The 27730-nt window shown below is 40.4% G+C and overlaps 1 protein-coding gene across 1 annotated transcript in view; it reads right to left on the reverse strand.

Annotated features, from left to right (window-relative positions):
- Positions 1–27730, reverse strand: part of LOC118788809 (low-density lipoprotein receptor-related protein 1B-like) — a 358625-nt gene that overhangs the window by 142306 nt on the left and 188589 nt on the right. The window contains exons 20-27 of the mRNA XM_036544915.1: positions 26889–27071; positions 23435–23635; positions 17424–17669; positions 15006–15203; positions 13393–13597; positions 10332–10496; positions 9280–9524; positions 1408–1539 (exon numbers count right to left, since the gene is read on the reverse strand). Coding sequence (XP_036400808.1) covers positions 1408–1539; positions 9280–9524; positions 10332–10496; positions 13393–13597; positions 15006–15203; positions 17424–17669; positions 23435–23635; positions 26889–27071 — 1575 coding nt within the window. The remainder of the gene's footprint in view (positions 1–1407; positions 1540–9279; positions 9525–10331; positions 10497–13392; positions 13598–15005; positions 15204–17423; positions 17670–23434; positions 23636–26888; positions 27072–27730) is intronic.

Raw genomic sequence — 27730 nt, forward strand, 5'->3', positions numbered from 1 at the left:
GTACTGACAACATTAATCAGACACAAGCTGCGATCAAAGGGACAAACAAAAACATTAGGGACAGTCTAACTAGGACCAGAAAATATTTCTATGACATCTGGATATTTTTTTGCATAAAACTCCATAAAATATTAGAGTTTGTTCACCTGAAGACAGGAAACTGTAGTATTTTAACCCAGAACAGTAAATGGTTGATAACAAAATTTGACAAGCCCTTACCACGACCCAATGAAAGAAATGTTTTCAAAGAATACAATGCACAACTGAAAATGCTTCAACAGAGTAACAGAAAGTGTATAGCTATGTATTGACTACTTAGATATCTAGGCACTCCATTATCTCAGCTCATAATTAAATATTGAATCTTCCCTCTGTATACTTAGGGAGCTGTGCCAGTGGAAAAAGTCTGCAGTGCAACAGGACACTAAAATTATTTCTGCTTCTTAGGTGGACAGAATGTAAGCCATTCTTCCACCCTTCACCCCTGTCATAACTCCAGCTTTAATTATTAGAGAGAAATGTCAAATTCATCAGCTAATGGATTTTAGAAGACAGAATTCAAACTGCTGCATGACCTTAACACCTGTGCTGGTTCCAAATTCACAGCCCTTCTAGTTTCCACTGATACGGACAGAGTGTACAGAATGGCCGACTGGCCTCTCCTGATATAAAGCAAGTACTCAGCCTGGCATTCTCAGCCGAGACTCCTCACAAAGGGCTGGAAAATGACTTCTCCTCCTATCTTCTCACCAGCAGATATTACGAATCAAAAAAGACCTTTATGCTCAGCAACCCTGTGAATCCTGAGAGAGGGATTTTTCTCTCCCTCATTGTGGAGTGAACATGATTATTACTGCCTGATCCCCACCCCTCCCTTCAGTACCTCTCCCTCTTTCTCCTCATCCATCCATCACTCCCTGAATGACTGACACCTCAACTTCTGAACAACTTCTGAACAACTAAAATCTATAACTCTGAACAGATACCTCCAGCTCTGAACAACTGACAACTCTAGTACTGTGCAACTGACACATCTAGCTCTGGACAACTGATAACTAGCTTTGGAGGAGCAAAACCTCTTCCTCTAAACAATTGAAACCCTTTACTCTAAAAGGCTGTGAATGACTGACATCTCTACCTCTGAAGGACTGAAGCCCAATTTTCTGAATGTCTGAAGCCCCTTAGTCTGAACTATTGACGTTTTTAGCTCTGAACGACTGACACCAATAACTCTGAACGGCTGACACAATAGCTCTGAAGGACTGATGCAACTCGCTCTGAATGACTGATACAGCTAGGCCGCAAAGAACGATACCTTTAACACTGCTCGGCCACAGTGCTGTTCTGTGAGAATATCAAAGAGTAATGGTGCTGTAGCTCCGGGCATTGGATATGCGTGACACTCACCAAGGCAGGTTCTGTTGTTGGAGGACAGTTTCATTAGGTGAGGGCATGCACAGGCAGCAGTGCGATTGTAGTTGATGAGGCACAGGTGGGAGCATGGGCCTCTACCTTCGTTTGTCGCACACGGGTTCGAGGCTTGAAGGGAAACAGCAAGAAGGGACACACTCATAATTAGCTTTGAAGACACCCTTCTCCAGGGTACATCACATAGCTTACATTGAACACGTCAATCATTTATGCAGCTGTATATTTACTAGCTCAATTCAGGTTATTCACCTTGCTCACATAATTTAAGCAACCCTCTGATTACCAAACCTGACTCCTGAGCAAACACATCATACCACCTCAAGATACATGCAAACATTTATACACAAATACTTATACAAACAATATATTTAACCATTATATGACATAGTGTAATGCCATTCATTTTGCATCCAGTATGAAAATGGGGGTTTCATTTTGGCTTTAAAAAAAAGGGAAATTGACACTGAATGGCACATATTATTCCTCACCTACAGTCAGGTTTTCATGCTAGCAACCTTGAATGAGTCTCATTAAATTGGATATGCTGCAGCTGAAATTAAATGTTTTTCAGGTGCAATTAAATGGCTTTGTCACCTTCTTGGCACAGAATAAAAGAACTCAGAACGCTTAGTTGTTCAACCACAGGAGGGGAAAAATTGAATTAAGGCCTGACTTTTGAAACATAAACACTCTCACTGCAGCCAGAAGGTCAGAGAGAGGAAATGACTGGGCAAAAAAATCACCTGAATCTGCTGAACTTTTTCTGGACTGCCACTTCCTATGTCTGACAGAATGGCTGACTTTCCAATTAGGAGACAAGTCCTGCTTTTTAACCACCTGCTCCACCCTTGCCTGCCATCACTTTCCAAATACAGCTGGCCTGTGATTATACTTTAAAATGTGGTTAATATTTTCCACATGCTCCTGAAAACAGCTGTCTGTTTAGACAAGTGGAGGGCCCATTTTACTGGACAAAGCTCATGACCACAGGCAAACCCTGCCCTCAAAGCCATATAAGTTTATTCACCTGTGCTTCCACAGCAATTTGTTTGTATACCTGGTTGTGACATATGTACCTGCCTCCTATGATGACGAGAAATAATGAATTTGCATGGATGAGACATATGAGTTTATTATGAGATGTCACATATATATCTAATTTTGTTATGTTCCAAGCCTTACACCTAACCTCATCAAGGGATTGCATATCTTGCTGACACATTTACATACCTTTCAGTTAATATTATCTATGTATAAAGCTGAATATACATATGAATATATAATAAATTCAGGTCTCACACTTGCCACGTTCTGGTTACAATTCCACTTCTCTGACTGCTGGTTTGCTACGCTACCACAACTTCATTAAGCTACAGAACACAGCTCTGTGTATGTTTTACTTTTTTTTTTTCTTGTAACATGATTTCAGATGTGCTTAAGAAATGTTTAATAGGGGGATTCCGAATCCAAGGCTTGAATTTACTGAACTTTCTGGCTGTTTCCTGTGTAGTTTTTATACTGAGAACATGTCCTTCAGTCGTTTTTTGGAACATCACCCTTAACACTCAGCCATGCCAAAAATTGCATTTGCTGACATTTATTCAGCCATTTCCTTGACCCAGAACACCTGTTTCCATTTACAAAGGCTTCAAACTCTTTGTAAATTAGGACTTGAAAAAAAGGGATAAAGGTTTTTGTTACAATGAAAACATAACTTCTGTGAAAGCTTTGCTAGTAAAGGATTTAATAAATGCTTCTGCTGCAAGGACTTTTCTTCATTATGAATTGTCATACATGTGCCATAAATAAAATAAAACTATACGGAATATCTGTCTGTGGGAAAAAACGTGAATATATCAGTTTGAACAGAGTAACAGAAAAAGACAAACATGAAAAATTAAAACCCAGATGAAAAAAAAAATGTGACAAAAATGATTCTGCACAAAATTTCCTTCGACTGAGGATAAAACATTCTTCAGTTCTTCTATGGGAGACTGTTCTTGCAAACAATCAGAGGCTTGTTTTATATGTTTAGACTGAGTAACTTCTTTTTAGCACTGTTTGTAAACCCTGATGACTAATCCCCATTAAAAAGAAAATATACAATGAATAAGAGCAGTGCACAGTAAGGCTACATGACACTTGTGTTGTCACACAGTGCCCAGACCGTTGAGATGTACAGACTGTAACTGCTGCATGCTGTCTAACTGTAGTTTAATACATTGCACAATTGAGTGTACTTGAGGTTTCCATGAAGAGCTCTACATTATGATAATAAACTAGTTAATCACTGGTTAAAAGATAGTACTGTCTTCCTGTAATGTCAATTATACAGCAAAACCAGTCGTACTATGTCTGAAACCCAACTGCATTCCATCAATTGCTCCCCCTATCCCTATGTCCTTCTTATTGCCATTAATACCTTAATGCTACTACTACTACTACTAGTAATAATAATAATAATAATAATAATAATAATGGGAATGTGGGGAACATGGGGGGAATATAATAATTATAGGGACACATATGTTTCCAAAAAGGGCTGTAAATCCCACACAGTTAATTCCAAACACATTAAATCAATCAGAAATGCAAGTTTGGACTTTTCCGCAGGACTCAAATGGACTTAAGCTGGGTTCGTCATATTAAATTCCAACATTCTGAATAATGAATAATCAGAAACATGGGTTTTTAACAAGATCTTCTGGTAAAACAACATGGGCACACCCTCATCCGAACACCCACACACACACACACACACACACACACGCACAGTGTAAAGCTCTTCCTTTTGTTCCTTCTGCTCCTTCAAGTCTTCTTCTAAGTCAAAATAAGGACAAACAGCAAAGCAGGATGACTGGATGGCAGCCCCGAGCAGCAGGAATATATCCCATTCATGGCACAATCAACTTCTCTGCTGCTTCAGCTCCACTTTCCCATTCTTACCCATAACCCAACACCCTCGGCCACACATAATGTATTTACAATCTCAGCTCTGATGGGGGGCTCAGGGAGGCACACATGGCAGGATGCCATGGCTCCAGTTCCTCCACACTGCCAAAGGGGCAGAAACCCTCTTATGGCCTGTCTCTTGCCACTCCCATTATAGATCTGCTGGGCCATGAAGGGACTGGCCATCTCAATTCTGTATGAGAGGTTACAGTTGGTATCCGGACTCCTGAAATAACCCTTTTTTCCCACCGGCCTCTTTAAATTGGATTAGACTTACTTATTGGCTTCTTAAGTGAGGCAGTTCAATTTGTCCACACTTATCTATGCAGAGCAGTCATAAGACTGCTTAAATAGGAAGGAAAAGAGCTGAATTAAATGCTATCATGTTGGAAGCCTTTTACTCATTTTTAAGGGAAGATACAACATGTTAATGGGAAAGCAGATTGCCCTACAGCTTGTGAATGGGTAGAGACAGTGGTTTACAAACAGCTGGGCAAATTACAAAGTCAGTCCATCAGGACATTTTAAGAATATAACTACTTTGATTCTCAAGTAGGTTGAAAAAGTTGACAGCAACTCTTAGAAAGCAGGCAGTGTAGTTACATAAAGAATTGGATGGGTTATGTTGAAGCAGTAACCAATGTTCATCGCTCATCAGTATGACTTGGATGGATATCGAAAAGTATAATCAGGAAAAAATAAAAGATGTTACCTGAGAGGCTGAAACAGACTATTCTTCATCGGTTGTGAAACTGAAGTATACTGTAACCATGATGTGTACAGCAAAGCACCCAGAATAACTTGCTGACAGTGTTAAGGGCATGTCATTCTCATCGATTTACTAAGAGGAAAAGATCTCAACAGACTGGAGCAAATGTCTCATATGTCAGACAAGTTTCAGAAGAACAAGGCGCGCTGTGTGTCGGGAGACGGATTAGGTGTTAGAAAAGCTGGCAGCAGAACTGCAATTTTTTCTTTCATCTTTCCTCCCTTGTAGTGACAGTTTGCCTCAAAAAAGAGGGGCATGTTATTCAACTAATTGAAATTAGCCATCAGTTTTGGGGAAAAAGAGGCCAACTCCCTCAGGCACACATGCACACAAATCCCCCTACACACAAACACACACACACACACACGCACACAGACAAGTGCATACAGACAACATGGCATAAATGCACTTAGGCACACACACAAATGTGAGCATGCTGACGTTTTCACATTCTAACAAACAACTTTTAACTTTTACAATTTTAGACACAAAGTGGCCATAATCACTAACCCCACAGCCACCCCGACACAACAAAGAAGAATTAACCTATACCTCACAAGCCTCTAATGCATGATTTGGACATTTAGCTCCACTCATTACACTACACAAAACCTCTTAAGACAATTAAATGTGCAATTACACTTTCTAAGTTGCCAAAATAAAGTCATTAATGGAGACTTTATTTTACAACAGCTGGTAGATCAAGGCCTTTGGGAACACCTGCTTGGATCACAATCAAAGCCCAATATAATTGTATTTATTTATTGAAAATTTAGACATAATTTATTCACATTTGAAGCCAGGAAAGGTAAATTGAATCCATTATACCAATTAGGAGCTGCTATAAGAAATATGGCAAGCTACCTCTGAAGGATAACGTCAATAAAATTCATTTTATTTTATGAATCCTATTTTTTTTAATCTTCTGGGGGGAAAAAGACAGTCTTACAACAATTGAAAGCTGACAGCAGAAAGAAACACATCATACCTGCAGCTCAGCAGATGTTAGGTAACGTGAGAGGTCAGACGTTTGAGCTGAACTTTGAATCATTCAAATGAGGAGAAAAAAGAATAAATGCAATTCTGCCCAAAGTAAGCCATCCCGATTCTGTGTCTGTGCTTTTCACCATCTCTGCTTTTCTAACTTAAGCTCAATTGCTTCAGTAGTTGCCATCGCTATTTCTTAGGTGACAAAAGGAGCAGTCAATTGGTAGATCACTGTACTACTGCAAATAATGTGCATAAAATCAAACAGATCCATGGCACACAGCATATCAAGGCTGTGTACAGACTCTAGCATAAATCGCACATTTGAATGTGATGAGCTATTTGCACAGTTTATCAACTTAAATAGGCCAAGGGATGTAAATTGCATTGCACTGGGGAAATGTATAACAGTGGCATTAAATGCACAGATTCCAGAGAGCACTTGAAACGAGTGTCCCACATGCCATCCTTATGCTGGCTCATGAGTGATCAGATGGGAAAGCAGAAGGGAAAGTTATCATCTACAGATGGGTTTGTGTATTCAAAAAGAGAATGAATACATGAATGCTGGTTTTTAACACATAAATCAAAATGAAATTAAAAGTCTGGCAGTTACACCACACAGGTTCCCCACACAACCTAACATAGTAAATTATTGACGAGAAACCAATATAAGGTATTACAGCAAAGTCCCCATAATCGAAAGGACAGATTGTGTCTTGTGGTTTGTGTCTGCCCAGCAATTGCTCCGATTGGAATCACTCTGTTGAGATCACAAAAAGCCCCTACACCAACTTTCAATAATCACTATTTACAAACACCTGAATTTCTGATGTGAAAATCTTAAATGTTTATCTGTATTATCTGTACTAACTTTATCTGTAAAAAAATATATATTTGTGTTGAAATCAACTTGGGTCCAATATACAACAAAAATCCCCCCACCCTGAAAAAAAAAAACAGGGCAAATTTCCACTCAAGTCTTTAATTTGACAACATGAACTGAGTTATCATGTGTCCAATGCTAGAGCTTATACTTGTTGACAAGCTGGAGTGTCTCCCACGTTCATTTTGCAATATTGAATTCCTTGTGCTATTTCCTGTTAATGTCAGGAGATGGAAATAGCCTGACAAAGTAAGACGCAACAATTCAATTAATTTAATCTACAGGTACAGTGAACAAACACACACAGAGCTACCATTAATTCCCACTCATTCTCTGCATGATCACTTTTCCAATTATTCAGCAGGTGTCCTTAAACTACCAGTGAAGAGTTACAATTACTCATACAAAAACTGGGAACAGTTTTCAGTAATATATGATTTGTTTTTGATTCTCATTATAGAGTTCATCATTGTATTACAGCAAATACACAGAAATATATTGTTTATCTCTTCATAACAGGCGGCACCAACATTAGCTACTATACATCTCCATTACAAATGCATCCATCTGAACTCTCATGATTTATAACATATTTTTAGTGGGCTCCCAAGTGGCTGAGTCACCAAAGGCATGTATCTCAAGCACAGACTGAGTTCTTCTGCCCAGGATCAAAACCAGCTGTGTCATCTGCTGACAATGAGCAGGAGCTCATGGTGGTAGAACAAACTGGAACATCTCTCCACCAGGGGCGTAGTGGTCAAGCAGTCAGTGTTCCTACATCCGTCTGCATGTGGTGCCCTCTAACAGCTCGTGAGATGTCTGTGGAGTCCCTCAGCAACATCAGTGGGAATGTGTCTATCCTCCAACTGATGTCCCTGTGTGACACTGTGGGAATTCCAGTGTGAAGCAAAGGCAGCATCAAAGTGTATCAGAGGATTGCACTTGCCTTGCTTCAGTGCTCTTTTGCAAGCATAGTGGGTGTGCAAAAGAGATAACCTGAATATGTTACAACTGCCAATCCCAAATATATATATATATATATATATATATATATATATATATATATATATATATATATATATATAAAAGATATTTTTGGGCAGTCATTTACTTTTGGAAATAGGGCTTTGGAGGGTGTATGTGCTTTAAAATCCTAAGGAAAGATAAAGTGCAGTAATGTATCATACCCCATGATTGCAATGGTTTGTCAGGTCATTTACCTCTAAAAAATAACAATAAACAAAATATATGATACTGATATTTCTAAATGTTATTTTTACAATTTAAATGTGTGATTGGGATAAATGTAAAGTTCTGAAATTAAAACCTGTCAAAGGTTCTCTTTCCCCTTCTCAACAAATATTAAATACAAAATGTACTATTTCTAAAATTGTTAAATTGTTTTAGCTATTGGTATTTGTTTGGATTTGTTTCTATTTCGTGCATTTCAAGTGATCAAATGTCCTGGAGATTAGGGCAATTAAAAGAGGTAATTTTTTGAGTTGGTTGGTCAAAGTCCCCCCCAAAAGCTGTTATCCAGGTGTGAAAAATGACTACAGGGGAGGCATGTTTCTCCAAGAGCCACAGAGCAGCCAGAATAAAGCACATGTCTTGCCACCTTCATGAGCAGTTCTGTTCCCTTTAAAAACTCCTTCTGCAAGCGTAGCTGGGGTAGAATAATCACCATCTTTGCACTGTTTCAAATGTCAAGGATTAGACATAAACATGATCAAATTTCATGCGTTGCAATGCCAGAGTTTCCATAGAGAATTCCATATTCAGTCCCATGAATTCTATGTATTCTGTCATACTTGACAGAATGATACAGTGGCCTTTATGGCATTAAAAAAATAAGCCCTTAGTCAATAAGACAGGGAGTGTGCTTCAAACTCCTGAGAGTCCCCTGACTCTCAGAGTGCCTCCTCTGTGGTGCCCTGAAGCACCACAGTGTGAAGTCAAAGTGCTCCTGCCGTCCTCGCTCTGGTCTTGTCAATTGTCACACCCTGCAGCACGCCGCTGGCAGTCACACAATGGCCCAAAGGCGAGGGGGGGAACCATGAATCAAAGCAACACCTCAAAGACTGCACTGCCATCAAAACACTGGAAACCTGTTTTCTTGCTTGACAAAATCATGCATTTAGGTGGCTTACGCAAGAATGTTCGACGTTCAGACACTTTCAACCTGATTCTCGAGTGAAAAAACAGAAACATAATTTGAGCGTGATTTCATTAAGAATTCACAGCTTTGACTCACCCTGCGGCTGCCGGCTGGGGTGGTAGATCTGCAGGTCGAATGGTTGGGCGCTGGTCTTCTGGATTACCGTCACGTTCCGACCCGTCCACTTGTTGGCCTTGGCCAGGGTGTTGGTCCTCCAGTCTGTCCAGTACACGCTGCCCCCGAACAGGGAGACGGCGAAGGGATGCGAAAGGTACTCGTGCCCTCTCAGGATCTCGATGACCCCGCTCCCGTCGTACAGGGCCGAAAAAATGGCGTCGGAGCTGTCGGGAAGATAAGATTGCGCTATCAGAGTCCATTCCCGTGTGTAAAAAAGAACGCCGCTGGGTGTTCAGCGGAGTACCACTGCGCCCATGATTAATGCGCCCAGTCGAATCCCTCCGCATTTATTTATTGCCCTGTCAGTCAAGCCTTTGCTAAACAAGAAAGCGCTGAAAGGAAGTACACACACGCGTGCCTCTGTTCTCAGCGCATCCGGGAAATGAGAAAGCATGTCTCTCGGAAATGGGCAAAGCGAGCATAAACGAACCCTTGTTTGGAGTCACAGATCAGTGGCTGTGCTCTGATCGCAGTCATTCGGAACAAACCCCTAAAACCTCTAAAACTCGTTTGACCCATTCATTTCACAAAGTACCCTGTTCTTCAACACAGGCATATTTAGGTTAATTGTCTCTTTGTTTATCTATGGGTATTAATAGCATGATCCAAAAAACTTTTAGGCATGAGAGAGATAAATTCAGCCTGTTTCTATTAAATATGTACAAAAAACACTTTACCTCGGGAGAGTATTTTGCTCCAGCAAAATCTAAACGGACTTCTGCAGGCAGGTAATGTATCCAGCTCAACATCTGTCTCAACCCTGTCATTAGATTCATGGGAAATGTACAATCTCATTTATTCAACTGGTGAGTCCATGCGATTCAAGATAGTCATTCTGGGACGAGAGAGGAACACTGCCATCCCTGCTGTGCATCTAAGATCCCATGCGCCTATCATACATCACTCCTGGCTGCACTAACTGTCATCAAACATTCAGGCAACTTTCCCAATGTGTAACAGGAGAAACCTACCGGGCGTCTGTCCACACTATCCTCTTCTCCAGATGATCCAAGGTCAGTCCGTTTGGCCACGCTCCTATTTCCATGTCTTTGAAAACCACGTGCCTTCCAGCACCGCTCATCGAGGCCCCTTCAATCCGAGGAAAGGTGGCATCCCAGTCCGTCCAGAAGAGGATTCTGAACACACACAGCAATAACCATCATCATCAGCATCATCCATGAGAAAATGTCTTCTCTCATGTAACTCAAAAGCTTATGTGTCTGCAGGCAGAACTGTGGGCAGCAGTGTGGTGTAGTGGTATAGAGAAGGGCTTGCCACCCAGAGGTTAATGGTTTAGTTTCCCAGTGAGGTAATGCCATTGTACCCTTGGGTAAGGTAATCTGCATCTCTGCCTTTTGGATTGAAGCCCAAGCATGTCATATTCTGAAAGTACAGTTTACATAGTTGCTCACTGGCATTCAGTCACAGTCTACATAGATTACATACATTTTTGTTTTGAAGAGAATGTTTTATTAGCACTTTTCTTAACACGTGAATGATACTTCATGAGTTTTACCTTTTACCTGGAAAAAAATAAGATGCATCATGTTCCTCTTTTACTGAAGGACACAGGGCAACATTTTTCCATTTACGCTCATAATCTGTACCACCTACAGCCATTTATTCCTTCAGGCTCAAAGCCCTCAAATACGGCAAAGGTTCAATGGGGGGAATAATCACTCCAATAACCTGGGAAGCACTTTTCCACACTTAACATAAAACTGCTGGGACAGTGGGGGCTGTCAGCAGAAAACAGATTCCCAAAGCTTAACCTTCTGCTGTGTTTACTGCACTGTGAATGCAGCCAAGATTCAAGTGGGCATCTCTCCCATTTTTCTCTGCAAAGGCTACAAATAAATGTGAAAATTCACCTTCCATTCAACACTCTAAAAAAAAGTAAAAGCTGCAAAGGACGTGAAGCCAATAGGAGGGGCAAAGAGGCCCATTTATTTGTCTTGTATAACCATTTTCTTTGGTTTGATTTTTTAATGAAATTAAGGGTTGTTATTTTGATCTGTTTATGAATACGTTGGAGGCCCTTGACCAGAGAATGTTAAATATCGTTATTATTGGTAGCTGTCACTATAACACGTGGTGTGAAACAAGGTGTGAAAAGGCCAGTTTGCTGGTCCAGTAACACCAAAAGTTGGACACCAGTTTGCCAGTGACACTTGTGGCCACAATTATCCATCTGCCTTTATGGCAATCTGATTCACAGGATGAGTATTAAGATCATGTCATCTACCAACAGAGCCATGTACAATCATGTACATAACAACATGGACGCTGACTTGTTCAGAGAACCACCAACAACACAGCAGGTGCCAAATTTTAAATCATTCGTAGGCAATGCAAAAGCCATGTTGCTACAAACATTCTTGTTCAGATCAATATCCTTATTCATTGGATCAGACCCCCAGATCAATGAGCTAGTCTCTTGAGTGAAAAAGTAATTAGATTAAGGAATTATCACTTCAGTACATAACTTTTCCTCCGCAAAACCTTGGGAGCCAAACAGATTCCAAAGCCTCATTTGGATGGGGGAGAAAACATTTCAGTCCTCCCAGAAGCCTTGCTGCATTAATAAATGTTATGAAAATTACTCCAGGTAAATAATATAAAAAAGATTCTCGCTGTGAGAGTGCCAACAATATCAGGTAATTTAATTATATGGGGTACTTCACTGATGCTCAAAATCTCAAGTTATTGTTTTAATTTTTAATAAACTAAAACAATTACAATTAGATCAATCATACATAGGGAATACAAAGACCCCTGCGCTTAAAAATTAAATACTAAAAAAACCTCATTTTATGAATTTATGAATTTTTATCTCATTGTCATGTGCTTTTAAAGAGGCAGTGAACTTGGGCAGTGTCCCTGTATAAACCAATACAGCAGCAAGTCTGGGCGTAATAACACCTTTCATACAAAGAAGTCATCACTGAATCGTATTCATATTACGTTCCAAACATAAACAAATCAGTTAGTGTGATTTTAAATTGCTAGAAGAAACAAAAAACTAAATGCCACATGTATTGTTGTGTCCTGTACTTGTCTACGATTCTCAAAAGGAACATGTCATGTCCAAATAAATCAGCCAAAAGAGCCACTTACTTAGATGGTTGAAAGCATCTCTGTCAGTGACTCATCTGAGACTATTAATCTGAGAGAAATGATGGATGATGATGATGGTTATTATTATCATTATTATCATTATTATCATCTCCAAAAAAATAAATGCAGCATACAATAAATGCCAAGTTACTCACATGTAAATGTCAGTCATTCTCAGTGAAGTTCTTAAGTCAGTAAAAACACTTGAAGAAAGAGGACTTTCATCAAAATTATTGATATTAAAATGAAATTAAGTTAAAATAAGTCACACTGCCTCACACAAAGTGAGAAGGCACTATTCCAGAGCAATGCTAACCATTTTATGTAACTTGGTTGTGCGTGTTTCATTTTACCAAGAGATTGAGTGATTTCATTTTGTAAATCAAAAACAATAGGAAATACATTTCAGAAATGCATTTTACTTCCTTTCAGATTATACTTCTCTGAAGCAAAGTTAGTCCTTAGGTCATTAGTTTAGCTAGTGTGTTCAAATGAGGTCAGATGATGCATAAGTAAATATCTGTAAATACTCAGACCTAAGGGTCATTTTGATTTTTTCCGTAAGACACAGCGGAAAGTTTTGGGGGATATATAGGTATGGGTTTTCATTTACCAATCTGTTGCATGGAGTATAGACTATTCGCTAATGATGATGATGATGATGATGATGAGGAGGATGATGATAATTCATGTACTTTGTAGATTATCCAGGGCAACATTAAATACATTTTACTTACATTACATTTTAGATATTTTCTATTTATTCAGATGTATGTTTAATGAGCCAATTTCAGTCAAGCACCTTGCTCAAGGGTACAGCAGTAGTTTCCCAGGATTCTAGTTCAACTGCAAAACAACTGCAATGTGCTCCCCCGCCCTCCACCCATAAAGATGACAGTGTGAGTCTGAGCGCACCCGTGCCCAGGGTCCAGGGCCACTGCCCTCGGGTGCTCCATGCCCCCCGCGATCAGTGTTGTCCTCATGCCTCCGTTCAGCTTGGCCACTTCGATTTGGTCCAGATTACTGTCGATCCAGTAGAAGTTCCCAGCAATCCAGTCCACTGCCAGCCCCTCTGGAGTAGCCAATCCATGCTGGACCACAACTTCGATTCCTGTCACACCTGCAAGGGCAACAATCCATTGGTAGGCCCAATGTAAGCATTAGGAGGGACATGCGGTATGCCAGTATTGTACACAGCATAGCCACTGTCTTCTCAAAGGGTTTTAAAGAGCACCAAGATTGATCTTGGAAAGACTATCAGTAGTTTTCTATACAATTATCATTTAGTAAGCATATCTAATTGGAGCTTGTAATTAATTTCAGGTTTAATTACAAAACTTAAAAAATCAATGACCTTATAGACCAATTACCCACATTTGCATGTTCACTGGGTTTTTGACAGAGCTACACTATGGTGCCTATTAAATCAACTCCAGTGCCAAGAGTGCTTGAATTATTCCCAAGGCCTTGTTTGTATTTCCTCAAAAAATGCTTTTTTTCCAGGAAATGTCAAGCTTTCGAGAAGAACAAATTGACAAAAAGAGAGCAAAGCTTCCCCCAGCGTTCCATTAAACATTAAAGGTTTCTCTGACTTTATATAATCCAGCTGTTTGCAATTATCCACGGTTGCTGAGGGCTTTCAGCAAGACCTGAAATATTAACAAAACGGAAAGATGGCTGCGCTAAGGATCTGCTGCAATATCCGAACATAACAAATAATGGCTGTGAGGTTTGCTGTCAGCGACAGGAAGAACTGTTGAATATTCCCCTGAAAACATAATCAGATTCATCAAACTCTGAAGAGGAATGCCACATCTCATCCTGAGTGCAAGATGGCTGGGCTCAGAGTGCTGTGTAATTGTGGGAATCGTATCTTCCCATGCAGGATAAAGGAGAAGCTATTGTCTTCAGTGAAACATCACCTTTTGCACCGTAAATGTCATTTTTATTAATGAATTTATTTTTTTAATCAGCCTGCAGAGTGGAAATGAAGCACTCCTAACTGTGTAGTCAAGAGTGCATGGTGGCCACTTCACAGAAAGCTTGTCTGAATAGGTCTGTCTTCTATAGGAAAATCAAAAAAACAAAAAAACAAATGATGTTTCCAGGTGGGTTTTGTTTATTTTCCGCAGCAGTCCACTATAGCGTGTCCTCAGGAAGAGCGCCACAACATTTTCTGGACTGCTACCAAAAACAAACAAAAACAATCTGGACTCTTCAACAAGCGAGAATTGATTTTTTTTTTTTTTTTTGCAACTTCACGCCACCTGGAAATCTCTGTTTCTCAAGAGAGAAAGTATACACTATCAGTTTGAACTGCAGACTTATGTGTGGAATATTTTCAACAATGCATGCACGGAAATGTGCACAAGTACAACAGTCGCTATTTTGTGTGCAAAAATAAATACAGTTTATTTTGACATATAATTAAACATATATTCTGTGACTACTGGGTGCAAAATATTTCCATTTCCATGTATTACCTTGTCTTTGTTTCTCATAAGAGGAGATTGTGTTAAGGTGCATACCTCCGGCATCTGTGAGCTTTCCTCTGTAAATTTTATCTTCCACAACATCTGTCCAGTACAGCAAGCTCTGATTAAAGTGGAAGTCCAGAGCGATTGTGTTTCTCAAGCCAGGGAGAAGAAGACTGTAGTCTCGTTTGTGAAGGTCTATCCGTCTGATTTCATGCCGTATAGAAAAAATGATGAAGGCTTCAAAGGGATCTGCCCAAGTTTCATGGAAAAAGAAGAAAGAACAAGATTAAACAAAAACTTAACAGCAGGGACCTTGGATTCAAGCAACCCAAATGAAGGACTCTGCAGTTAAAAAGCTTTATTCGTCTTCATGTAGAATGGAATCACTCGCCATTTTTGACTGAGGGTCCTCTTGATTAATTAAGCGGTCCATCCATTTGACTGCATTACTCATCTGCTCCATAACAAGATTAGCTTTTCAACATCATCAATCTTCAAAGAGGACAGTAACAAGGGCATTTGAGTCCATTACACCACCACACAAGGCAAGATGATTTTGTAATATGCTTGAGAGTTTATAGTACTGCAACTGTTTCCCCTTCATGACACAAAGGGGGGGAAATGATATGACAGTCATCCCTTAACCTAAAGGGAGGACTTCAGTCAAGCTACTGAAACAGCCCTTCTTCATACCATATCATGAGATGGCATCACACACCCCGAGCACCCGCCTTCACAGAGTGCAATGCCAGCTCTCAGTCTGTAAAGATCCCCATGAATTCCATGTAATCTGATGGAACGTCAGGGATAAATTGAAAATAAATTGACAAGCCATGTTCACCCTTTGAAAACAGAAAGATGCTCACGTTGGCACGCCACGGCGGTCCAGATGGAAACAGACAGGATTCACTGCATTTCCGCTGTCAGGAGTCTTAGTGGAAAGAGTCCAAATTGAAAGCTCCAAATCGCCGCCTTTTACGATTCTGGACCGCCTCTCCAGTTCTCATTATCCCCTCGACTAAATGCATTGAGTGCATTTCAATTTACTTTTCGATTCTGCACATTATTCAGAACCTCTCTCAAGGAATGGCACAGGCAAGTGAATTACCGTCACTTTATGGGCTTTGTGGAGAAAATAAGAATACTACAGTAATGTTTACAAAACAAACTAATGAACAGTTTTTGCATGCACCCTATTAAGGTGTAAATCCAAGATGAAATTCCGCTTCTTGTGCAGTCTGCACACATACATTCAATATCTTGTCATACACACGGACACAGAAATAGGGGGGAAGAGGGCATATGCCGCCTGTAATGTTAAAAGCATGTCCAACTGCCCCCCCAACCCACCCCACCTACCCATATACCTACCCATACCTCAAAGGCTGTTGATAAAAAGAGATGTATTATGCAAAAAATACATCTGTAAATATACAATAAATGATTAACTTTCCTTAATACCAACTTAATACTAGTACTTGTTTGACCTAACAGACATTTCATGTGCAATGTTCATGTTCAAACCAATTATAAGCAGCTGGAGTTCACTTCCCATTAACATTTAATTTGCCAATCTATGTAATGTTTTCAAGCTAACTCTACTTTAAATTTATTTTGTGATGACACCTGATTATGTCAATATGGTATTGACATTGACGAGTATGGTAGCCAACTTAACTTAATAACTTTGGCTGCTTAAAGTGTGGCTTTTTAGATAGTGAGCAACTGTATGAATAATAAAATTAGCTTACACTAACTAGCTATCAATAAATAAAGAATGTAGCATCCCGTGATTTTCACTGATGATGAAAGAAACCAGAAAATGGTTTCTATGCTTTGGGTTGCCAAGTAGTCGGTGAATGGTAGAATTGTTCTGGCTAATGGTAGGTAGCCACCAATTTGAGGTGCATTTTGAAATTCACTATTGACAGTAGTTGGAGAACTCTCATCAGGGCATTGCTTACTAGAATGCAAAATTAAGGTATCTGCATGGTTACGCTGATGTTGGATTTGACATGCAGTGACATACATGGCAGTAAAGCAATTGGGCTCTGCATTTTGTCTTTGGCATAATTATCTGAAAAGGAAATTAAATCTCTTCATATCAAGTCAACCGAGGCCATCTGGAGAACCCACATAACCTACACAAACTTGAGTCTTTTGTTTGTACAGATTATTTGAATCCTCGAAGATTGTAGGTTATTGCATTTTCAATTTTGTCTTCTACTCATCAAAATGTTATGAATAATGCCTCATAGATCATTATCGCAATGTCAGACTTAACCACACAAAGGAGTTTGTGTTTTGCCTCTCCCAGAACATATCTCTGCTGTGGCCTTCAGTGTACTCATGTGTCGGGCTCTGGGGGGTGGGCGTGGGGGCTTGGAACTGTGCATCCCTCTGCACTACAAATCCCATAAATCCTCATTGAGGAGTGAACCAGAACCAGTGTTCCAAAAGTTTACTTACCAGTGCTCTGGCAGTCCTCCCCATCCGGGCCCAGCCTCCAGCCAGGGTAACAGGAGCACTTGACTGTAGCCTTGTACTGCTCGCACACCTGGCTGCATCTGAGGTGCTTGGTGCAGTAGTCCACTGTCTCGCAGGTCCTGTTGTCGGCGATGAGGTGGAGCCCCGCTGGACAAGAGCAGACGATGCCCTTCCCAGGGGCCACTGCACACTGGTGACTGCAGCCTCCATTATCCAATGAGCACTTGTCTGAGAGCAAGAGAAGGAGAGGGAAGGAGACTAAAAACCACAAAGCACTTCACTGAAGAGCTTACAATTGTGCTGGAGAAAATTGATATCGAAAAAGACAAGGGAGGGAAGAGGGGGTTGCTTTTTGTGACCACAGAAGACGGATGCTTGTTCCTGGCACACAAAGTCCAGTGCTGTTTGAAGGATAGTGGAGAAAAGGTCACAGGGGCCATGAGGGTGGGCAGTAATGGCCAAGGGCTGTCTCCCTGTTTTTTGAGTCGGCTGAAAGAGAACATCACGCAATTAAGGTTGGAAAGGAGAGTCGGAATTCATCTTTGGAAGAAAATTCTTTACTTGGTTCGGACAGCTGGGACAACAGCAAAGAGCCATTAAAATAGCTCATTCCGGATCCCCTTAACAAGACAAGCCATGAACAGGAGACTGAAATGAAAACGAAATGTCAAGTTGTTCTGTGCATGATGCAGCCGAGTCAATACAAGTCCAGGAGTTAGAGTATCAAGGTTTTGCAGGAGATCACCATTACTGTCAACAGCAAGGATTGTATATGGCAATGACTTGTATAGCAACTATATAAAAACTTGCTAGCCTGTGAAAATGACAACAATGCTACAGTCACAAAATGCTTGCAGAATCTCAACAAGTCAGTTATTTCAGGATAGCTCCCCCCATTTCTCTCCCACACACAAACACACACACACACACACACATACACACACCTTTGATGATCAGGATCACCATCTACACTTGCATTGTACCTGCATTCTAAGCACAATAAGAAATTGTTATATTTAAAATGATGCTAATTCTTACATTCAGTCATACCACCGGCATCTGCCATGAATTCTTTTATATGTGAAAATGAATGATCTGGCATCTAGGAAAATTGTATATTAGTTCTTACAGGGTCTAAGGAAATCTCTGCCCATCTCATCTGTCCACTCAGGGACATCCTGATGAAGACTGTATGCTAGCACTGAGAACTGTGTCATATGTTTCAGAACAGAATCCCAAAGATCGAAGTTCCACCGGTAAAAGTAATGTTATAGTCTTGCAAGTAAGTAAAACAGTGTACTTTCATTTTCGTCCAGCCAAACTTGCAAAAACAGAAAAAAAAACTCTCACAAGGGTTGCAATGCGATCAGACACTAGCAGATACTGAGTCACAGTTATCAAAACATTCCAAGAAGTGTATTATGTTCTTGGGAAAGGTTCCTGCAAAAAAGTCAAAAATATCAAAGACCAGCAGTCTTTGTTCTTGCCCCCGTTCATATGAATCTGAGTGCCAACAACTTCTTAAATTAGATGCTTGTGCATGTTACCTGTAATTAGCAAAAGAAAACACCCTGAAAATTCCATATAAGGGCCTTCTGATGGCCGAGTTGCAGGTATGGCTGATGCTGGCGACAGGAAAAGGGAAAATATTTTCTCAGATTCAGAGACGTAAACAATCCTCAAAGAGATGGATGCAAAAAAGTAATTTCGTAGTGTGAGCAGTGGATTGTCTGGAACATCAAAAAATAACTGGCTGAAATATGCACGTCTTTGAAAGGACTCCAATATCTAAATAAAGTTTTAGATCAGTAAGTTTACCCTTAGGTTGTCTTGTTTAACAATGAAGACTGTATCCAACACATAGAAAGTATGTGTGAGAAGCCATTACAAATGTAAGCCGGGGGTAAACGGTTAACAGCTACATGTAATTTATACCATGCCTCAAAGACGCACACCAATTGTCTGCTAGTCTGAATCGCAACCCTGTTCTTTGGAGAGATTTGGGCATGGGGTCCTCTCACTGCCCCCAAACACATTCACCAGCCTTTTGCAAACTGCTAATGCGCTCCATTACCGAGCGAGTCCTATTACGGTGGTTGTGTTCAACTGTCCATGGTTTCTGTGGGTTGACCAGCAGTCATCAGCCAGGTTCTCAAACTGTAACTGTAACTCTAACTATCTATTATAGAGAACAGGTCAATGAAGGTCGCTTGACTGAAACATTTGTCAATTTGTCTCTCATCTATCTCTCCCTTCCCCTCTCTCTCTTGCACACACTCCCCTATTTAACAAAACAAACTGAATTTCCATCATATAACAGTGTGTTATGGTGACTCATATGCTTTTGGTGTGCTAAATGAAACAAATTTCCATTGCGTCAGAAAGTGATATAATTTGCCATAAGCAAGCTTTGGGGAAATGTTTTATCTCAAAGCTAGTACATTACATCCTTTACTGTCCAGCAGGCCTCAGTGTAGGCATTCTGAATCTGAAATTACCTTAGATAATCATCAGCCCACACTATCAGATATTGTAGAACAGTCCCTCGTGATGCTTTCCCTCAGATGTAATTTGTAAAAATATACAGGTCATATTTATAGCATTGGAGTATACAGCTATTCTTAATTACAGGCTCATCCATACACCTTGTTACTTTGTTTTTATTGAGGCTGCACAATGATGGAAATCAATACTTTCCATAAGGATCACTGCTGACATAATAACTCTTGACTCCCAAGTGTAAATATTTTCATGAAGGTGAAATTCATACATGTAGACATGCAGAAAAGCTGGTATCTTAAATTAACAATCAATACATCTAAATGCTACAGCAGGGCTCCTTAAACTGTATTTTAATATAAAATTTTAATAAAATACATTTAAAAACTGATAACTAACAGATAAATAAAATGAGAAAATAATTGCACCTTTTAAGACCTATTGGGTATAATTTAACACAAAGCTGATAAGGAGACCAGTTAATAAAATGTATTTACACACCCATGAGGCACAAGGAAAGTCTGTTCTGACTGGCATTATCTACAAAGCTATTTAAATGATTTTTCTGACTGGTCCATTCATTTACCAGTGGATTTACAGTCAAATAAAGATAACAAAGGCTAATGCATGTCAGCTTGCCAAAGGAACCTGGTGTCTCCTACACTTGCAATATTTAGACAAATGATCCATAATTCCTTATGGAAAGAAACAACACAGAATCAGAACACCCACTGCATGGTTAGAGTACTAGTAGAATTTTACTCCCTGGAAAGCAGAGTATTCAATACCAAAGCAAGTAAACGCCACTGCTTGCACACACAGACCACGGTTTCATCAAACATAAGGTTAGGTATGTGTATCCCTTATTACTGAAAGAATGCCAGTCTGTAAAGCCATGCATGTGTGTGCATGACTTTTGAGAACAATCCAGGAAAAGCTGACGGGCAGAGGTTGTGAACTGCTTAAAGTTCTTGAGGCTCTTGGAGGGTATCCAAGGCAAACGGCAGTTCCATGACACAGATCATATTTCAGGTCAGTTTTAAAAGCTTGGCCTCTCTTGTGTTATTTGAGGTTTTTTTGGGGCAGGGGGTGATGCTAGAATGGTAAAGGCTGCAGAGCTTGGCACAAAGCTGTGATGCTCCTGGCATTCAGTTTCTAGGTGAATAGTGGAGGGTGAGAATGAGACAACGCCTGTGGATTAATAAACTCAAACAACAGTGATTCTGCAATGAAGCAGAGGGTACACAGTCTGAGAATGAAACTCAGGCTCAGGCTTGCTTCCTGTTTAACAACAACCCATGGCTGGAAGCGTGAAAGTTTCCAATATTGGTGGTGACTGTTTCAGAGTTACCTTTCAACATGCTGGCCAACCCATTTGATTTGTGTATGTTTGTGTGTGTGTGTGTCTGTGTGTGTGCGTGTGTGTGTGTGTGTGTGTGTGTTTATGTGTTTATATATGTTCCAAACCATAAAAGTTTTCCAGCACACACACTGCCTTGATTACTAATTTGGTACTGTAGGTATGTTCGCCTGTGATATTACAAAGGACACGCACTCACCACTGGTGGGTTGCTGAGGATTCCAATGTTCCCTCAAACCTTACATTATGGTCATTTAGCAAACACTATCAGGAGCAACTTCCAAAGTGACTCTAGTAAAGTGGCATGAAAAGTTGCACAAACAGGACATACTACCACATATGAACAACTGTCAGTACGAAGTGTAGTGTTGTGATTGACATGCAAGTGCAACAGAACATAAACAACAGAAGTACTACCATTCCAAACTTAATGCTAACACATACCCTGAAGTGAACCTCCACATATATAATTATATAAAACCCTGAAATACACTTCCACATATGTAAGCACACATACAGGGAACAAAAGATCACACTTGCGTAGGGGGGCTGAGGTGTAGCCTGTAGAGGTCGGTCTTAAGTCTGTAATGAAAGATGAGTCGAGCTGACTCTTCTGCCTACAACAGGATGCTCATTCCAGAACATATGAGCCAAAGCAGACAAAGGATGCGACCGCATTAGGATGGATGGAACATGGAAGAACCTGGGGACATTTTGGACCCACCAACCAGCATTCTGAATAAGCTGCAAGGGTTTGCTCAAACATGCAGGGAGGGTACCAAGGAGGGAGTTCCAATGTTTTAGGTAGTGGAGAACCAGGGCTTGGATCAGGAGTTGGGTTGAGTAGTTGGTGAGGTCCTATTGACTGTCACTATGTGGTTCACATTATAGCCAACAGTCATATAGATATCATAGACACATATAGATACAGACATGTACGTGCTCTATAAAAAAGGTTTCCTGACATAACAGAAGTTGGACATCCCAAGGACCACACATACAGTACAGTCAAAAGATAAGATAAGATATATAAGATATTTTTGATTTGTCACTGCATAATTCCATTTGTGCTGTTTCATAGTTTTCATGTCTTTCCTAGTTTTCTAAAATGTGGAAAATGGAAAAGAAAGAAAGAAAGAAACATTTGTCCAAACTTTTGACTGGTAGTGTATACATGCCTACACACATTTATAATACAGCAATACAGTCCATATTCCATGCTTGGGGCACAGTGGTTGGGATTTGAGCCAAGAAGCCTAGCACACCACTCCAAGTCACTTGCCTCACTATTATTGTCTGTTATGACTTGAGGGGCACAGGTTTAAACAACTATATGGAGTGAGTGTTGTACTTTCTAGAATGTGTATTTGTACCAACATAATAAATAATTAGCTTGTTTCCAATGGGATGTACATATTAACATATATCCTCATTTTAATAGCATATAATTTGTCAAGATAAACCAAGGAAATTATTCCAACTATCAAAATGCTACAAGTTTAATAAAGGTTTTGCTCTTCAGTCAGTTACATTGACAACTTCTGTTTCACGAATATGCTACAATCCAAGAGAAAAGGGTACTCAGAAATTAAACAATTTCATAGCACTCTATAAATTTCTACCCATTAAGTATTTACCATGTCTGTACCACTCTGCACACACTCACTGTAAATTCTGCCTTGTTAGCCACTGAAATATTTTTATTTATTTCTTTCAGCATAGGCAGACCATTTTTTAAAAATATGACAGGGCTATGAAAATGAAGTTTTTAATGGATATTCAAACATGTTAACCAATGTTGCCAGGGAAAGGTACTAAACTGGAGCATAGCACTTACAGGTCCTGTTATGTTCTGTTTTTCTTCAAATTTCACCTAGACAAGAGTGACTTCCTAACACAGAAAATGTGTAAAACCTCAACCTTAGTTGTGACAATGATCCCCACTGGAATATCAGACGTCAGCTCTTCCTATGTTAAATGGGAGCCTTGGCTCTCATGATGCTCCTGCACCTCCCAAAGCTTCACCCTACTGTCACAGCAGTGCATGCTATTGTTCCAGGGCACAAACCTCAGTAAGCAGATACAGAATGGCCTGTTATGGAAGGTACGATGTGTTATGGAGATGTGCTCTCACCACAGAATGGGCCCTCATCTGATTGGTCAGCGCAGTCCATCCTCCCGTTGCAGATCTTCTCCGGCTGCAGGCAGACGGATGTGTTGTTGGCGCAGGGGTACTTTGGTGGCTTGCAGACGGACACCTCGCAGTTCTCCTCATCGGAGAGGTCCTCGCAGTCATTGTCCCCATCACAGACCCAGTTCTTACTAATGCACTTGCCTTTAGACAAACAGAACGAGGATGAGTGAACACCATCATTGTGGATCAATTCAGGAAATTTTTTTCCTGGAACCTTTTCTCTATGGAAAACAGACACAAAACAGGTCTTGAATTCACCACTCTTTGTAAATAACTATTATGCTGTCTTAAAGTAAAGTGCTCTGACATCTCTCCAATGAAAAAAGACACTTCCTGTTCATGTAAACAGCCAAAAAAGACAGTAGCTTTTTCGATTCTCAGAAATGGTTGTTAAAAACGTCAAACAAAAACGGTAGCGTCGTTTTGAAAAGCAAAGGTACTAAGGGTGCACAGGGTCTGTTTCTTAGAGCATTATTGTCCAATATAAGAGGAAAAATAAACTGTGAAAACACAATGACAACCTCAAGCCCTTGCTGTTGGGAGTCCTGCTGGGAGGGACCTGGTACAGTCAGCAGGGGGTGCTGTTTGTCATCCTGACCCCGACATGAGAGGGAATCGATCCGTTCCAGTGTCAAGGGGTGAACATGATGAAATGTCCATCAAAAGAAGAGGTGAAATTAATCACATGACCTCATAGCTTGGGTAATACTGTTCACGACCCTCGACAAGGGAACAGTTCACCTCACTGTGACGGGAAATCGCAGCGCATGACCTCAGCTTTGAGAAAACACAAACGCATCATGTGAAGAGCAAGAGCACCCCTGCTGCGGTTTGACTGAATCCTCATCAACTGAGTCCCTTAAACATTACTTTCATCTCCCTTTGAAAGCCTAATGGCTGTAAATTGGCAGATAGTGGCGGTATTGTTTAGCTGCCATAATTACTGTGCCTAAAACAGCATGGGGAAAATAATGCATGCCAGTCGAAATGCAGACTTCACTGTCTGCTTGACAGGAAAAAAAAAAAATAGAGCCTTTGGGAAGCACACAGTTAAATTGATGCTTTTACCAAAGTGGCAGCACACCTCAGCTTTAATCTGTTTTATTGATGAAGAATCCAGAGAATGAGTCTGTTTACTTGGTTTTCTATGGCCTCTAATGAAACGATATATTTCAAAAGGCTATCCTTTGTCAGGCGGCAAGGTAATCTGTTCTGGGTCATGACACAGTGAATACAGAAAAGGCCTGTGTCCGGCTCTGTTTGTGTGCCGATCGATTGCTGTACACAGTACACCCCTTCATGAGATATGTTTTTTGATGCTATTTTTTCTGTCTGCAACAGGTGCACTTTTGGTTATGTTCAATGACTAGGTTTCTGTTTTTGTAATGAAAAAGGTCAAAGTTCATCAGCGATTAAACGCAGACCCAACATGGAAATACAAACTTCACCTGATCACTGAAAAAGGGCAGGCATAAAGCAAGCAGTTTGAAAACCCAACCAGCTGCATTGTTGTTATTAAAACAAAACATGATTCAGTTATCTATAAAACATTCATCATTTGCTCAGCTTCTGTTTTAGATTGCTTACAATACACGACGACTGCCTGAATAATCCAGGTTCAATGACTTCAAAGTATGCATTGGTCTAAAAGATTTTCAAACCAGTTTTATATATATCATTCATTTAGGGGTAACAAGCCACCCTGAAGTCTCTCAAACTGCTCCCTGCTATTACAAGTTTGAAGGCTGCAAAAGACCTCACACTTAATCATTAAGCATTCAACCTGATTAACTTCAAATTTCAGACCACTGTTCGGAGAAATTCATTAAAAGACAGCAGCAAAGCACATCAACACCGAATTAAAACATTTCAGAGCGAAGAGCGACAAATCATTTGCTTTGCGATGACGGGGCATGCCTTGTGTGTTGTCCCGATCCATTTAGCTGATGATTTCATGCATCTCTTCCCACTCAATGTCAGCAGGGTGTCAGAGAGACTCGGTACAGTAGGATTTCCATTAAGATCACTGCAGATAAAGCTACAGATACTGTACTCCATACCCTGCAATGTAATTAACTCCATTCAGTAATCTCCCCGTTCCGCACCTTGTGACGAGGACCTGAGTGAGAATTAATTTAAACCTTTTTTTCATCAGGAAGGCAAAGCCTGATGGCAGAAGTAATGAAAATGCAGGGAATGTATCGGCAGTAGTAACGGCATTGTACCCAGGCTGAGTGAAAGGGTTTTGCCAAAGGTAGGGAAATAGTCTTTAGAAATGAAGATCTAATCACTATAGGACATATATCATAGGATTATTATTATTAGTAGAGGTAGCAGTAGTAGCAGTAGCAGCAGTATGGAAAACTAAAAATCTTCAACCATCAAACCAAATAAAAGTAGCTCCTCTAACAGACAACGCATCCTGCAGAAGCATGGTGGAGTCAGGCAGACATTCCGTCACCGGTCTATGCAAGCATCGATACTGATGTTGATATTAAATATGGATGCAGCTGGAGATAGATATCCGCTTCCATCTGAGAGCTGGTCCAGCCCACAAGATCATCTCCACGGTTCCTTCCTTTTTTTAGGTTCATGGAAAATGCTCTACTTTCTGAGAAATGCGCGCCACAGCATGGATCAATATTGGCTCTAGCGGGACGTCCCCTTCACAGGAACACCTGATCCCTGTTCGTAGGGCTAATCGAAAATTCCCTACCTGGCTTGAATTACAAGAGCCATGTGGAACTATTTTTGGAGGCATATGAAATTGACAAAAATGATCCAATTTAATATCATAAATACAGCATGCAGAGAGCTGGATGCCAGGGTGTCAACATGCTGAAAATGAAATCTGGGTTATAAAACCTGGATTAACAGTTTAACACTATGAAGAAAAAAGTGTTCTTCTACATAGAAAAAATGCATTATTATTATTATTGTTATTATTATTATTATTATTATTATTATTATTATTATTATTATTATTATTATTGGCAAGCTATTTACTGTCTTTCATAGCACTTAGTCAACTGCCGTAGTGGAGGGACAGAACCTAGTAGGTTTTCCAGCTTCAGCTAACAATCTCAAACCAGGGCAAGGATGCTGATAATACTCCATTCCAAAAATTTAAGATAGATGATTAAGAGACTAGCTTGAGACAGCCTGCAGACACTGCAACCCTCCAGGACCACAAATGAGAAGTCCTGCAAACACTGCAGCTTTCTGGGACTATGGATAAGTAACAAAGCTCCAAACTGCACATACAGTATGCATTTTAAAGTGTTTTAGCTGGTGTCAAGGGTACAGGGAATTGTGTTCTTGACAGTTATTTTCAGACGGACATCTCACAAGAATGGTTTGCATTTAAAACAAGTTGTACATCTGTTCTCCGTACCAGAGGCTCTGCAGGTGAACTTGGCCTTGGGGTCGCAGACCCTGCGGGTTCCTTCACAAGTGACCTCATCGCTCCCATCCTCACAATCTTTGTCCCCGTCGCATCGCCATCGTTCTGGGATGCAGGTGCCATCAGCGCGACAGTAAAACTCTTCCCCAGTGCAGTCACTAACAGGAGACTGAGCTGTGAGTGGGAAAAAAACAGAGGACACCAATTTACAATAAGGTTGGTAGGGGGCCAGTTTTTCACAAGGGAAAAACTTGCCCCTGATGGGTTGTTTTCTGCTGAAGGTGGAGTCGTCAATCATAGAGCTGTAAAAAAAAAAAAAAAAAAAAAAAAAAAAAAGCACAGCTCGTCAGAACTCCCTGAGCTCCCAGACTTGCCTCCCATGTGGATTTTAGTGGACTCGGGCCGTTAGCCAGCGCTTAAGAGCAGGGGGGTACAAATTCCCCATTATGACTGTCATGTAACACTGATGGTGATGGCTGACATTTCAATTTAAAGCTTGTGTTATCTCCACACTGCATGGCTCATCACAGAACAACATTTACATACAAGCGCAGGGGTCCATAGTCTCTCTGCCTTTCGAGAAAAAAATGACTACGCTCTGAAATGACAGGCGGAGAAGGACAGAAGATTGAAAGAGGGAATGACTTTGTTTTCAAGAGAGCTAAGTCTATTTTCCTCTTCTCCTTGCAATTCGAACAGCACAAATGATCGCTGTGTAAATCACACAAGAGACATGCACTCTCTACATTATATTCTCTAAAACAGAAATATGACTGAATTATATAGTGAAAGGGCCTTAAGAAACAGGAGAGTAATGTGATGACAAATGATTT

The sequence above is a fragment of the Megalops cyprinoides genome, chromosome 14 (genome assembly GCF_013368585.1).
Source record: "Megalops cyprinoides isolate fMegCyp1 chromosome 14, fMegCyp1.pri, whole genome shotgun sequence".
Taxonomy (NCBI): domain Eukaryota; kingdom Metazoa; phylum Chordata; class Actinopteri; order Elopiformes; family Megalopidae; genus Megalops; species Megalops cyprinoides.